Source organism: Bombina bombina, chromosome 5 (assembly GCF_027579735.1).
Source record: "Bombina bombina isolate aBomBom1 chromosome 5, aBomBom1.pri, whole genome shotgun sequence".
In the NCBI taxonomy this organism is placed as follows: Eukaryota; Metazoa; Chordata; class Amphibia; order Anura; family Bombinatoridae; genus Bombina; species Bombina bombina.
Genome location: NC_069503.1, coordinates 240,298,572 through 240,312,228, shown reverse-complemented (window position 1 = coordinate 240,312,228; position 13,657 = coordinate 240,298,572). Strand labels below are relative to the sequence as shown.

The 13,657-nt window shown below is 33.9% G+C and overlaps 1 protein-coding gene across 1 annotated transcript in view; it reads left to right on the top strand.

The window, feature by feature from the left end:
- Window positions 1-13,657, top strand: part of LOC128661434 (mycolipanoate synthase-like) — a 151,628-nt gene that overhangs the window by 17,969 nt on the left and 120,002 nt on the right. The window contains exon 2 of the mRNA XM_053715687.1: window positions 6,352-6,505. Coding sequence (XP_053571662.1) covers window positions 6,352-6,505 — 154 coding nt within the window. The remainder of the gene's footprint in view (window positions 1-6,351; window positions 6,506-13,657) is intronic.

The following is a 13,657-nucleotide window of genomic DNA, read 5'->3' as shown; positions in this document are numbered from 1 at the left end:
AAATATGAAACTTTTTCTCTCTTTTATAATAATTTCTATTTACTACTAATATATTATATCAAACATGATGAATATTAATAAATCTCATGCAATGCCTCCAATTATTATGTCAGTATATTTATGAAAATCTTAGTAGTGCTCTCCAAATAATATATCAGCTTATGGCAGGGTTATAAAACCATAACAAATAATAATTTTCCTTAAAAATAGAAACCCTTAATCACCATGCATCTACTAGAAACCATACAATTAATATAAATATCTGAATTCTTTTATTTAGTTAATATCCATCAACATTTTTTAAATATATTTGCAATACCAGAATATGACACAATATTATATGTGCTTGAAAACTATTTATATATGCTATGCAAAGTTTATACACACTTATCTTTAAAACCAGCCTTATTTACAAATCTTTTAACATCCAAGCAACAGTGTTTATAATCAATAGGATAATATATATATTCTACTATTTAACTGCAATTCATCCTAATACAATATTAATTTACAATATCAGAACTTGCACAGATGAGTTACTTAGCCAATCAGATACAGATTTAAACAATATATAGGCTGTGACTACCAATTTAAAATACAATATACACTTCTGAATTATTATTATATATTTGCATAGATGAAACAATTTAGTAGCAAAAATTTGTTTAACCATACACAGGTTGAATAGTAGTAAAAATGCAAACTGTTCTCTAAATCTATTAAATCTATTAAATACAAACTTACTATGCTCTCTCCAGTTCCCTTTTTGTTTCAAGTTTTGAAAATTAGAACAATATACTTCACCAATTTTGAACCAATTTGTAGCGGTCTTTAGGTCATCTCATTCGAAGGAAGGTTTTTGCATAAATCAAGGTTAAGTTTTGAGCTCCTTGCTTAGTGAAATTTTCCCAGGTATATCGCAGCCAAAATCAGATCACTAGTTTCAGCATGTTACAGACAACTGTGTCTTGTGCATTCACTACTCCCATTATATGTAATCATTGATGACCTGTTTCGTTCACGCCCTTTTTGCTTGTCCCTTGTCATTGGATAATTGGTTTAGTAAACATTGTTGTTATGGAAACGCATCCTTTAAACAGTCAAATCTTTTAACTGCTATACTGGTTTTGGCCCTTAGGTGGCAGCAGTCATACAGACAAAACAAAAACAATGCAGCATGACAATACATACAAATTCATTTAACCAACATTTTTAGACAGTGAAATATTTCTTTAAACTATGTAATAACTGCCATAATTTCTTGTATTAATCTCTCCCAATATTAATTATAGGTGAAGCAGCATCAGATCAATTTCCTGATTGTTTTGATATGAAACGTCATGTTTTATATTATTAACATTTTATTATATTAAGGCAATTTAATACTGCTAATTATTAGCTTAAAATGCATTATAATTTTATCAGTATCCTGGTAGAAATAACAGCCTATTTTTATATTTCCAGATTGGTAGTATTTAAAACTCCTGATATACTGCATTCATTTAGATATAGCATGTTACATTTCTGTGTATTTCTTCCTGAATACATGAATCCTGTCTATGTAGATCTGAAATAAAAATAAATGTTAATAATCACTTCTCTTCAGGTCCATAAACATCTATTCATGTTCTTAAACACACAGAGGCTAAGATATTCATGCTTTCAAAATATGCATGTATATATACAATACACATATACACACATATACATATATAGATATACATACATACACATACACATACACTTCTATGCAGTATCTTGTATTTATTTTCCTAATATATTTTATTTGAAATCTAAATACAGTTGTTGGAAACATGTAAGTCATGTGCTTTCTCTATGTTATCCTAATCCCAGAAGTATGTTTAACATCTTGAATATTCCAGTATTAGTAGCCATACAGCATGAGCCACTCAACAAATCTGTGCCAATTATCAGTCCCTTTTGAAAAATGCTCGCATTTTTCACATCTCTTCAGACGGATCGGCATCTCCATTGGAGGAAACCCATATATGGGCATGTATCCTGTTCTAGGTATCAGAATGCTGTCTTTTAACATTGGTTCCCAGGCAATCACACAGATAGTTTCTGAAACTGTGTTACATTTTAATTAAACCAAATGTTCTATTGTTCTCATTTTAGCCAGGAATGTCTCCTTCAAAGTAATCTCTATGAGTCTCCTGTGCAATTGAGAAAGTGGGGGAGAACCAAACCTGTCTGAAGCCAGTTTGTCTGACAGAAATGAGTCCTTTCTGCTGACCAGTTCAGAGCTGAATAAATATAATTGTATTGTATAGCCTTAAAATATATGATTAAAATATATATATTTATTTACCCCACATATACCTTGACATGGGCCTTTAGAAAAGTAGATGCTACACGGATTCAGTAACTAGATTTGAAAACTGAGTTCTTTTGAGCAAGTTTTTTTTACTTGTCCTACCAAATATACTGAAGGTTATGAATGGGAGTAATGGCAGAATTAAAAAGTGAGTGGTCCGGTCATTTTTTGTACCATATTACAAGTGGCACACTATATAGCGCAAACTTCGCTAGGCATAAGCTTTTTGTGCACATCGTGTTGTGCACTCATTACAAGTTGAAAGTAAAAATTTGCCTGCAAGTGAAACCTGACACGCTAACCAAATATTGCGACCATGTTAATGTAACCTCCCCATAGAAGTCAATGGATAGCACAGAAGGAAATAAATATCTAATACTTGACACACGCTAACCCGACAGGAGTTATTTATATTTCACATTCCAATGTTCTTCAGTTACAGAACAATGCCATTTTTATTGTAAATACATATTTCTATACATACCTATACCTGCATATCTATTTCTATAGATATATATAATTAGTATACATTTTTTTTAATATTTAACATTTTAATAACACATTGTAAGAATAGTAATTCTTCATGTGTGCTAACCCGACACTGCATTAGACCTAAAGCATGAACTCCGAAGCGCTTTATGCATATTTTACATTCCTATCTTCTTCAAAAATGTAATTTTATTATTAAATATGTATATTGTATATATACAGTATATATATATACATACTTACATACACATATTTAGACATGCATATGTATGTTTATGTACAATATAGCCATTTGCAGTCAAACACCTCAAATACAATATACTGTTCCTCTGTTTATATGAGTGTAACTGTAATTTAAAAGCGATTGCGCTCTTGCAATCGTGTTTAGTTTCAACTTGCAATATGTGCACTAATTGTGACCCATGCAAAAACACGATTTTGCTCAAGCGCAACAGTTAGCGCACCACTTGTAATCTACCTAGGCTACCCATCACCACTTGTTGGTTCTCAGTCCTGATGGTTCAGTCCATTTCTGTAATAAATTATAAATGTTAACCAAGTTACTTGTTTATATGCTTATTGAATATTGTTTAATGTTTATTTAAATAGTAGATATGGCCCACTTTATAATGCAGACTATAGATACCATTCATAAAAATAGAATTACAGAAATGGAATAAACAAAATAGCTTATCGCGGATAGGCCATGTTTACACGATTAAGATGATGATCCTATCTAAATTTATATACATGTTTCAAGTGTCACTCTTAGCATTACCTAATAAATTATTTAGTAACTCAACAAAAATTACTTGAAAAATGTATTTGAGCTAATCAAAAACCCAGGGTATCTAAACACACTTTGTACCTCACTAAAGAAGATAGAGGACTGGGTGTAACTAACCTTCAATACTATTATGAAGCAGCTCATTTGGCCTGTATTGTAGTGTGGATCCATGTCTCTGCCTCTAAATCCTGGGTCCAACTTGAAGCCTCGCTCATTAAAACACTGAATATAAGCGATATATGTTGCCTACCTAAACAATATAACCTTATGAAGGCACAAACTAATCGCTTCATCTCCAGTACTTTGGGGGTCTGGGATAAAATTATTGGTTCCTCTAAAGATATTTCGAGTCCAGTCTCCCCTCTCACTCCCCTGACAAATAACTCACCTTTTCTTCTGAATACTACAATAATTGCAGGAAAACCTTCTAATATACCTATCTATATGTTGCAATTGAAAAGGCCATCTGAAAACGCAAGCTGAGTTAGTTACAGAAATAGGTCCTCCACTAGACAAATAGTTTTTTTATTTTCAAATTCAACATATTATTATGACGAACCAAGACAATAATTATTTACTGAGGAACCTTACACCATTTGAAACTATCTGTAACGCACCGACTATAGCTAGAGCACATATCTCAATTATATATAAGCTGCTAAGAGGCAACTACCTAACCAAACTCCTTTGTATAGCCCTAAAATGGTAGAAGGAAATTAACATAGCTAATTCTTAAACTTAATGGAATTTTTTTTAAGACCACTAAGAAATCATCCATATCATCTGTTATAGCTGAGATGAATTACAAGATTTTATTGAGATGGTGTACCATGCCCCCCCAAAAAGTACCATAGTATGTATACAACAGCATCCAATTTATGTTGGAGACATTGCAGAGAAATAGGAACTCTGACACATATATGGTGCACTTGCCCCTATATCAGACCATTTTGGCCTTAACTATCACAGACTGTTACTAAAATGACAGGCTTCAAGATATCCCTTAATACCACACACACACTCCTTAATCATTTACAAAAGATAGGCTATGTATATTGTAAACAATTGTTTTTGTGCATTATTAATTGTGCTAAAAGACAAGTCCCTAGTGGGTTCATGAAGTTAAAGGGACACTGAACCCAATTTTTTTCTTTTGTGATTCAGATAGAGCATGCAATTTTAAGCAACTTTCTAATTTACTCCTATTATTAATTTTTCTTCGTTCTCTTGCTTTCTTTATTTGAAAAAGAAGGCATCTAAGCTATTTTTTTGGCTCAGAACCATGGGAAGCACTTGTTTATTGGTGGGTGATTGTATCCACCAATCAGCAAGAACAACCCAGTTTGTTCATCAAAAACTTACATTCTTGCATTTCAAATAAAAATACCAAGAGAATGAAGACAATTTGATAATAGGAGTAAATTAGAAAGTTGCTTAAAATTGCATGCTCTATCTGAATCACAAAAGAAAAAAAATGGGTTCAGTGTCCCTTTAATCATGTATTATCCCTTGGAAAATTATACTATAGCAATGTTGGGAAACAAGATTTTATCCTAAATGTTACCTTCGTATGGGAACAAAACCAGACATAACTCAGAATTGTGGATACATATTTTTATTACATGTTCTTAAGATATAAACAAAAACAAATCCAATTATATGTATAGCAGAAAGCTCTAGACAGTTCTCATTATGTAAAATGTATAGGATATGGTTATGTATTGCTTTTCCCTTTCAAATCTTCATTCTTCACACAGTAGAATGATGTCTGTATCCTCTATAAAAAAAAGAATATATATATATATATATATATATATACAGAATATATATATATATATATACAGAATATATATATATATATATATATATATATATATATACTATATATATATATATATACTATATATATGTATATATATATGTATATATATATATATATATATATATATATATATATATATTATATATATAGTCCATAAATAAAGTTAAATAAGATAATAACTGTTTGCCTAAAAAAAGGTACCAACTTATATCTTCACTACAAATAGATAGATTACGAGTGGAGCGCTATTTAATCACTCCCTCTTGTGTGCTAACTGCGCTCGACTTCGGAATTTTGTGCGTGTGGGGTACTACAAGTTGAAAGTTAAAAGTTTTTGCTTGCATGTTAACCCGACGTGCGCAAAAAGCCAAAGTTAGAATATCGAGACCTCATTAAAGCATTCTCCCACAGACTTCAATGGAGCGTAAAAAGTGTGGGGGGGGAAATAACATCTAACAATTTGCGCAAACCCGATCGCATTTTCTTAAGTGCACTAATCTGACTTGAAATATTAATATTTCACATTGTAATGTTCTTCCCATAGCGGAATATTTTCTTTATATTCTTAAATACATATTTAATATAATATGTATGTATCTATATGTTAAAGCTCTTTTCATGGCTTGTACTAAGCATTATTTCGGATGCAGGCAAACAGCCGCAATAAACCCGATATTGCTTGCGGGCAATAGTTAGCTTGCCACTCATAATCTAACCCCAAGTGTGCTACACATAAGAGAATGCCTGGAATGCCTGGAATTTACTAATTTCCTTTCAATGAGAATATGTGTATATGGTCTTTTTGAGGTAAAACCAAATGTAATATTAGTTAATTGGAATTCTGATTTGTGGTATCATCGTATTCAGTTATTAATTTTTATATTTTCATTCTTTCTTTCTGATGTGACTGTATAGGTGAAGGAATAGATAACTTTTGGAAGGTTATCATAGAGGGAACGAATTGTACTGTGGATATACCTGCTGAAAGATTTGACACAAAACATTGGTTTGATCCAGATTATAACAAGCCAGGCAAGATAAGCACAAGCCGAGCAGCTCTTATAGAAGGGTAAGTAACTGGTATTACTATTTTCATTAATGTACATTAATATAGAGCACAAAGCTAATAAATAATTATTTATTTCTAGTTCCCCCATTTACCATTTCGATTTTAAGAACCCATAGGAGAAAGGTTCTCAAATCTCATTGTACCAGTATATTTATTTTAGTGTTTTGTTATAATAAAGTATTCATTTTAAAGAGAGACAATAAAATGTCTCTCTTAAATGTTTACTATTAAACCCGCACATGTATTAGTTCCAAATGCAGTTGATTAGTGGTATGTCCTTTTAGTAATATTTTTTGTTTAAATAACTAAAAAACAAATAATGGCATAAAACATAATATTTGACTTGCAATAGGATATTATGCAATAAATGGGTATTCAAAAGCAGTTTAGTTTTTTTACTATATATTTAACAAAGTTAAAAAAGACTTGGACCAGCGCTGAGTTGCGCTCGTATTATGAGTTGAAAGTAAACTATTTTCACTCTAGTGGTAACCTGACTAGCGCAAAAATCCAAACTTAGAATATCGCGTGCGCTTTCAAATATTCCCCGATAAAAGTCAATGGAGAAAAAAAAGTGGAAAAATATGTAAATATGTATGTGTATATGTAAATATGTATGTATGTGTAAATATAAATATGTATGTGTAAATATGTATGTGTATATGTAAATATGTATGTATGTGTAAATATAAATATGTATGTGTAAATATGTATGTGTGTATGTAAATATGTATGTATGTGTAAATATAAATATGTATGTATAAATATGTATGTGTGTATGTAAATATGTATGTATGTATGTGTGTGTAAATATGTATGTGTGTTTGTGTGTATGTAAATGTGTGTATGTAAATATGTGTGTGCAAAAAGGTGTGTATGTATGTGTATGTAAATATTGGAGTGTATGTGTGTGTAAATATGTATGTGTGTATGTAAATAAGTGTGTATATATGTGTGTCTATGCAAATATGTATGTGTGTATATAAATAAGTGTGTATATATGTGTGTGTATGTAAATAGTTGTGTATGAATGTGTGTATATATATATATATAGGTGTGTGTATGTGTAAATCTATGTGTGTGTATGTGTAAATATGTATGTGTGTATGTAAATAAGTGTGTATGTATGTGTGTGTTAATATGTATGTGTGTATGTAAATATGAATGTGTGTATGTGTGTGTTAATACGTATGTGTGTATGTGTAAATATGTATGTTTTATGTGTAAATATGTATGTGTGTATGTAAATAAGTGTGTGTGTATGTGCGTGTAAATATGTGTGTATGTATATATGTGTGTCTACGTAAATAGGTGTGTATGTATTTAAATATGTGTGTATGTAATTATTTGTTAAGGTATCGAATAAAACAAAAATAAAAGTTACTGCACAAGAAAGTAGTGGGCATGACGTGTGTATGCAGTGGGCAGGTGATGGGTGGGATCAAAAGTGGTGAGTAACATTTTTGGCCTGGCTAATAGGTTAGGACCTGAAATTTTGAGCCCTGTATATATGTAAAGTATACAGGGAGTGCAGAATTATTAGGCAAGTTGTATTTTTGAGGATTAATTTTATTATTGAACAACAACCATGTTCTCAATGAACCCAAAAAACTCATTAATATCAAAGCTGAATAGTTTTGGAAGTAGTTTTTAGTTTGTTTTTAGTTATAGCTATTTTAGGGGGATATCTGTGTGTGCAGGTGACTATTACTGTGCATAATTATTAGGCAACTTAACAAAAAACAAATATATACCCATTTCAATTATTTATTTTTACCAGTGAAACCAATATAACATCTCAACATTCACAAATATACATTTCTGACATTCAAAAACAAAACAAAAACAAATCAGTGACCAATATAGCCACCTTTCTTTGCAAGGACACTCAAAAGCCTGCCATCCATGGATTCTGTCAGTGTTTTGATCTGTTCACCATCAACATTGCGTGCAGCAGCAACCACAGCCTCCCAGACACTGTTCAGAGAGGTGTACTGTTTTCCCTCCTTGTAAATCTCACATTTGATGATGGACCACAGGTTCTCAATGGGGTTCAGATCAGGTGAACAAGGAGGCCATGTCATTAGATTTTCTTCTTTTATACCCTTTCTTGCCAGCCACGCTGTGGAGTACTTGGACGCGTGTGATGGAGCATTGTCCTGCATGAAAATCATGTTTTTCTTGAAGGATGCAGACTTCTTCCTGTACCACTGCTTGAAGAAGGTGTCTTCCAGAAACTGGCAGTAGGACTGGGAGTTGAGCTTGACTCCATCCTCAACCTGAAAAGGCCCCACAAGCTCATCTTTGATGATACCAGCCCAAACCAGTACTCCACCTCCACCTTGCTGGCGTCTGAGTTGGACTGGAGCTCTCTGCCCTTTACCAATCCAGCCATGGGCCCATCCATCTGGCCCATCAAGACTCACTCTCATTTCATCAGTCCATAAAACCTTAGAAAAATCAGTCTTGAGATATTTCTTGGCCCAGTCTTGACGTTTCAACTTGTGTGTCTTGTTCAGTGGTGGTCGTCTTTCAGCCTTTCTTACCTTAGCCATGTCTCTGAGTATTGCACACCTTGTGCTTTTGGGCACTCCAGTGATGTTGCAGCTCTGAAATATGGCCAAACTGGTGGCAAGTGGCATCTTGGCAGCTGCACGCTTGACTTTTCTCAGTTCATGGCAGTTATTTTGCGCCTTGGTTTTTCCACACGCTTCTTGCGACCCTGTTGACTATTTTGAATGAAACGCTTGATTGTTCGATGATCACGCTTCAGAAGCTTTGCAATTTTAAGAGTGCTGCATCCCTCTGAAAGATATCTCACTATTTTTGACTTTTCTGAGCCTGTCAAGTCCTTCTTTTGACCCATTTTGCCAAAGGAAAGGAAGTTGCCTAATAATTATGCACACCTGATATAGGGTGTTGATGTCATTAGACCACACCCCTTCTCATTACAGAGATGCACATCACCTAATATGCTTAATTGGTAGTAGGCTTTCGAGCCTATACAGCTTGGAGTAAGACAACATGCATAAAGAGGATGATGTGGTCAAAATACTCATTTGCCTAATAATTCTGCACACAGTGTATATATATATATATATATATATATATATATATATACATACAGTATATATATATATATATATATATATATATATATATATACATATACATACACATACATATTTAGACATGCAAATGTATGTATCTCTATATTAAAGCCCTTTGTCTGCTTTTTTTTTCTGACAACCGAGATCTCATATCTTTTTTTTTCTTCTTAATAATGTTTTTTATTAACCCCCATAAGGACCAAGGACATATGCCATATGTCCTAAAAAAAGACACTTAACGACCGAGGACGTATGACGTACGTCCTTGGTCTTGGAAAGTGGTGGAAGTGATCCTTATAGCTTCCAGCCACTTTCCGGTTATTGCAGTGATGCCTCGATATCGAGGCATCCTGCAATAACCCTCCTTGGCCATCCGATGCAGAGAGAGCCACTCTGTGTCCCTCTCTGCACCAGACATCGATGGCCGGTATCGTTGGTGGGTGGGAGCCAGTCTGGGAAGCGAGTGGGCGGCCATCGATGCATCTGCTGATACAAGAGGTGGGCAGGATCAAGGGCGGGATCGCTGGGTGCGCGCACGGACGCGTGTGCATGCACCAGGGTGGGGGTGGGAGCGTGCACGGGTAGGGAGCGGATGGGAACCGATACACTGCAGAAAAATATTGAACAAAAAGTGGCAGAGAGGGGATATAAAAATACAATAAAAATGATCTAAGGGATCTGGAAGGTTGGTCTTGGGGGGGGCAAACTACACTACAGAAAAAATATAAAAAAATATATAATTTTTTCTTTTTATTATTGTAAACTGAGTACTGGCAGACAGTTGCCAGTAACCAAGATGGCTGCCAATAAGTTAGAGGGTGAGGGTTAGATCAGGGAGGTTTGGGGCTAAGGGGGGATCCTACAGAGCAGCATATGTAAATATGCTTAATTTAAAAACAAATCAAAGATAGCTTTTATTTTAGTACTGGCAGACTTTCTGTCAGTACTTAACATGGTGGGGACAATTGTGGGGTGGGGAAGAGAACTGTTTGGGAGGGATCAGGGGGTGTAATGTGTCAGGTGGGAGGCTCTACACTAAAGCTAAAATTAACCCTGCAAGCTCCCTACAAGCTATCTAATTAACCCCTTCACTGCTAGCCATAATACACATGTGATGCGCAGCTGCATTTAGCGGCCTTCTAATTACCAAAAAGCAATGCCAAAGCCATATATGTCTGCTATTTCTCAACAAAGGGGATCCCAGAGAAGCATTTACAACAATTTGTGCCATAATTGCACAAGCTGTTTGTAAATAATTTCAGTGAGAAACCTAAAGTTTGTGAAAAAGCAAACAATTTTTTTTTATTTGATCGCATCTGGCGGTGAAATGGTGGCATGAAATATACCAAAATGGGCCTAGATAAATACTTTGGGTTGTCTACTACACTAAAGGTAAAATTAACCCTACAAGCTCCCTAATTAACCCCTGCACTGCTGGGCATAATACACGTGTGGTGCGCAGCGGCATTTAGCAGCCTTCTAATTAATGCCAAGAGAAGCATTTACAACCATTTGTGCCATAATTGCACAAGCTGTTTGTAAATGATTTCAATGAGAAACCTCAAATTGTAAAAAATGTAAAAAAATTTTTTAATTTGATCGCATTTGACGGTGAAATGGTGGCATGATATATACCAAAATGGGCGTAGATTAATACTTGAGGTTGTCTACTACACTACGCTAAAGCTAAAATTAACCATACAAGCTCCCTACATGCTCCCTAGTTAACCCCTTCACTGTTGGGCATAATACACTTGTGGTGCGCAGTGGCATTTAGTGGCCTTCTAATTACCAAAAAGCAACACCAAAGCCATATATGTCTGCTATTTATGAACAAAGGGGATCACAGAGAAGCATTTACAACCATTTATGTAATAATTGAACAAGTTGTTTGTAAATAATTTCAGTGAGAAACCTAAAGTTTGTGAAAAAATTTGTGAAAAAGTGAACAATTTTTTTTATTTGATCGCATTTGGCAGTGAAATGGTGGCATGAAATATACCAAAATGAGCCTAGATCAATACTTTGTGATATCTTCTAAAAAAAAATATGTATATGTCAAGGGATATTCAGGGATTCCGGAAAGATATTAGTGTTCTAATGTAACTAGCGCTAATTTTGAAAAAAAAAGTGGTTTGGAAATAGCAAAGAGCTACTTGTATTTATTGCCCTATAACTTGCAAAAAAATGCAAAGAACATGTAAACATTGGGTATTTCTAAACTTAGGACAAAATTTGGAAACTATTTAGCATGGGTGTTTTTTGGTGGTTGTAGATGTGTAACAGATTTTGGTGGTCAAAGTTAGAAAAAGTGTGTTTTTTTCCATTTTTTCCTCATATTTTATAATTTTTTATAGTAAATTAAAAGATATGATGAAAATAATGGTATCTTTAGAAAGTCCATTTAATGGCGAGAAGAATGGTATATAATGTGGGTACAGTAAAGAGGAAAATTACAGCTAAACACAAACACAGCAAAATGTAAAAATAGCCTTGGTCCCAAAAGGACAGAAAATGGAAAAGAGCTGTGGTCATTAAGGGGTTAAGGTATCAAACCATACATATGACATCAGTTACTGTGAGACATATTTAGGTATATCAATTTCACTTTACAGAGTATGTCAGAGTCCAGGATATAAAATGTGCCACAAGTTTCATTCTCTTCACACTTAAAGGACCAGTCAACACAGTAGATTTGCATAATCAACAAATGCATGATAACAAGCCAATGCTATAGCACTTAGTCTGAACTTCAAATGAATAGTATATTTTTTTTCTGACAATTTTAAAAGTAATGTCTATTTCCACTCCCCCTGTACCATGTGATAGCCATCAGCCAGTCACAAATGCATACACGTACCATGTGACAGCCATTAGCCAATCACAAATGCATACACGTTTATTCTGCATATGCTCAGTAGGAGCTGGCGGCTCAAAAAGTTTAAATATAAAAAGACTGTGCACATTTTGTTAATGGAAGTAAATTGGAAAGTTGTTTAAAATTGCATGCTCTATCTGAATAATGAAAGTTTAATTTTGACTTGAGTGTTCCTTTAAATTTTGATTTCAGAATTTAATGCAACTTACATTAGTCAGATTTTCACATACAAATGAATTATTTCTCTTCATTATATGTATGTATGTAAATATGTATATTACGTAATGTCACTCAGCAATACCCTGACACTAGTATCAGCAAATTAATTAAAAAACAAAGAAAAAACATTTCTTAAAAGGTTTATTTATTTTCATAAAATCTCCAATAGAAAAAGACACCAATAGTTATTTTTTTGTTTCTAACAATGACTACTAGCACAATGAAGCAAAATAGGGCACAAAAAAACCGAATTGTCTTAATAAACAATGCAGCAATATATTTGTGATCAATGTAGCAATATATTTGTATCTCTATAGTCATCAAGTAAACATAGATAACACCCAATTCAAATATACTAACTATAATAGTTGTTAAAATGCAGTACAGGATTAGTATAGAGTGGACAAAGCTTTCTCCCAATATTTATTGCATATATAAGTAATCAGAATATATACAAGATATAGAAACAATAAAATCTTTTTAAATAAAGAAAAAAGTCTCTGCAAACAGAGGCCTAGATTTGGAGTTTTGCGTTAGAAGGGGTGCGTTAGCTACGCGTGCTTTTTTTTGGCCGCAACTTTTAAATACCGCTGGTATTTAGAGTTCATAGAATGGCTGGTTTTTCAGTGCGTTAGGCTCCAAAAAGGGAGCGTAGAGCATAATTTACCGCCACTGCAACTCTCAATACCAGCGGTGCTTACGGACGCGGCCAGCTTCAAAAACGTGCTCGTGCACGATTCCTCCATAGAAAACAATGGGGCATTTTGAGCTGAAAAAAACCTAACACCTGCAAAAAAGCAGCATTCAGCTCTTAACGCAGCCCCATTGTTTCCTATGGGGAAACACTTCCTAAGTCTGCACCTAACACCCTAACATGAACCCCGAGTCTAAACACCCCTAACCTTACACTTATTAACCCCTAATCTACCGCCCTCGCTATCGCTG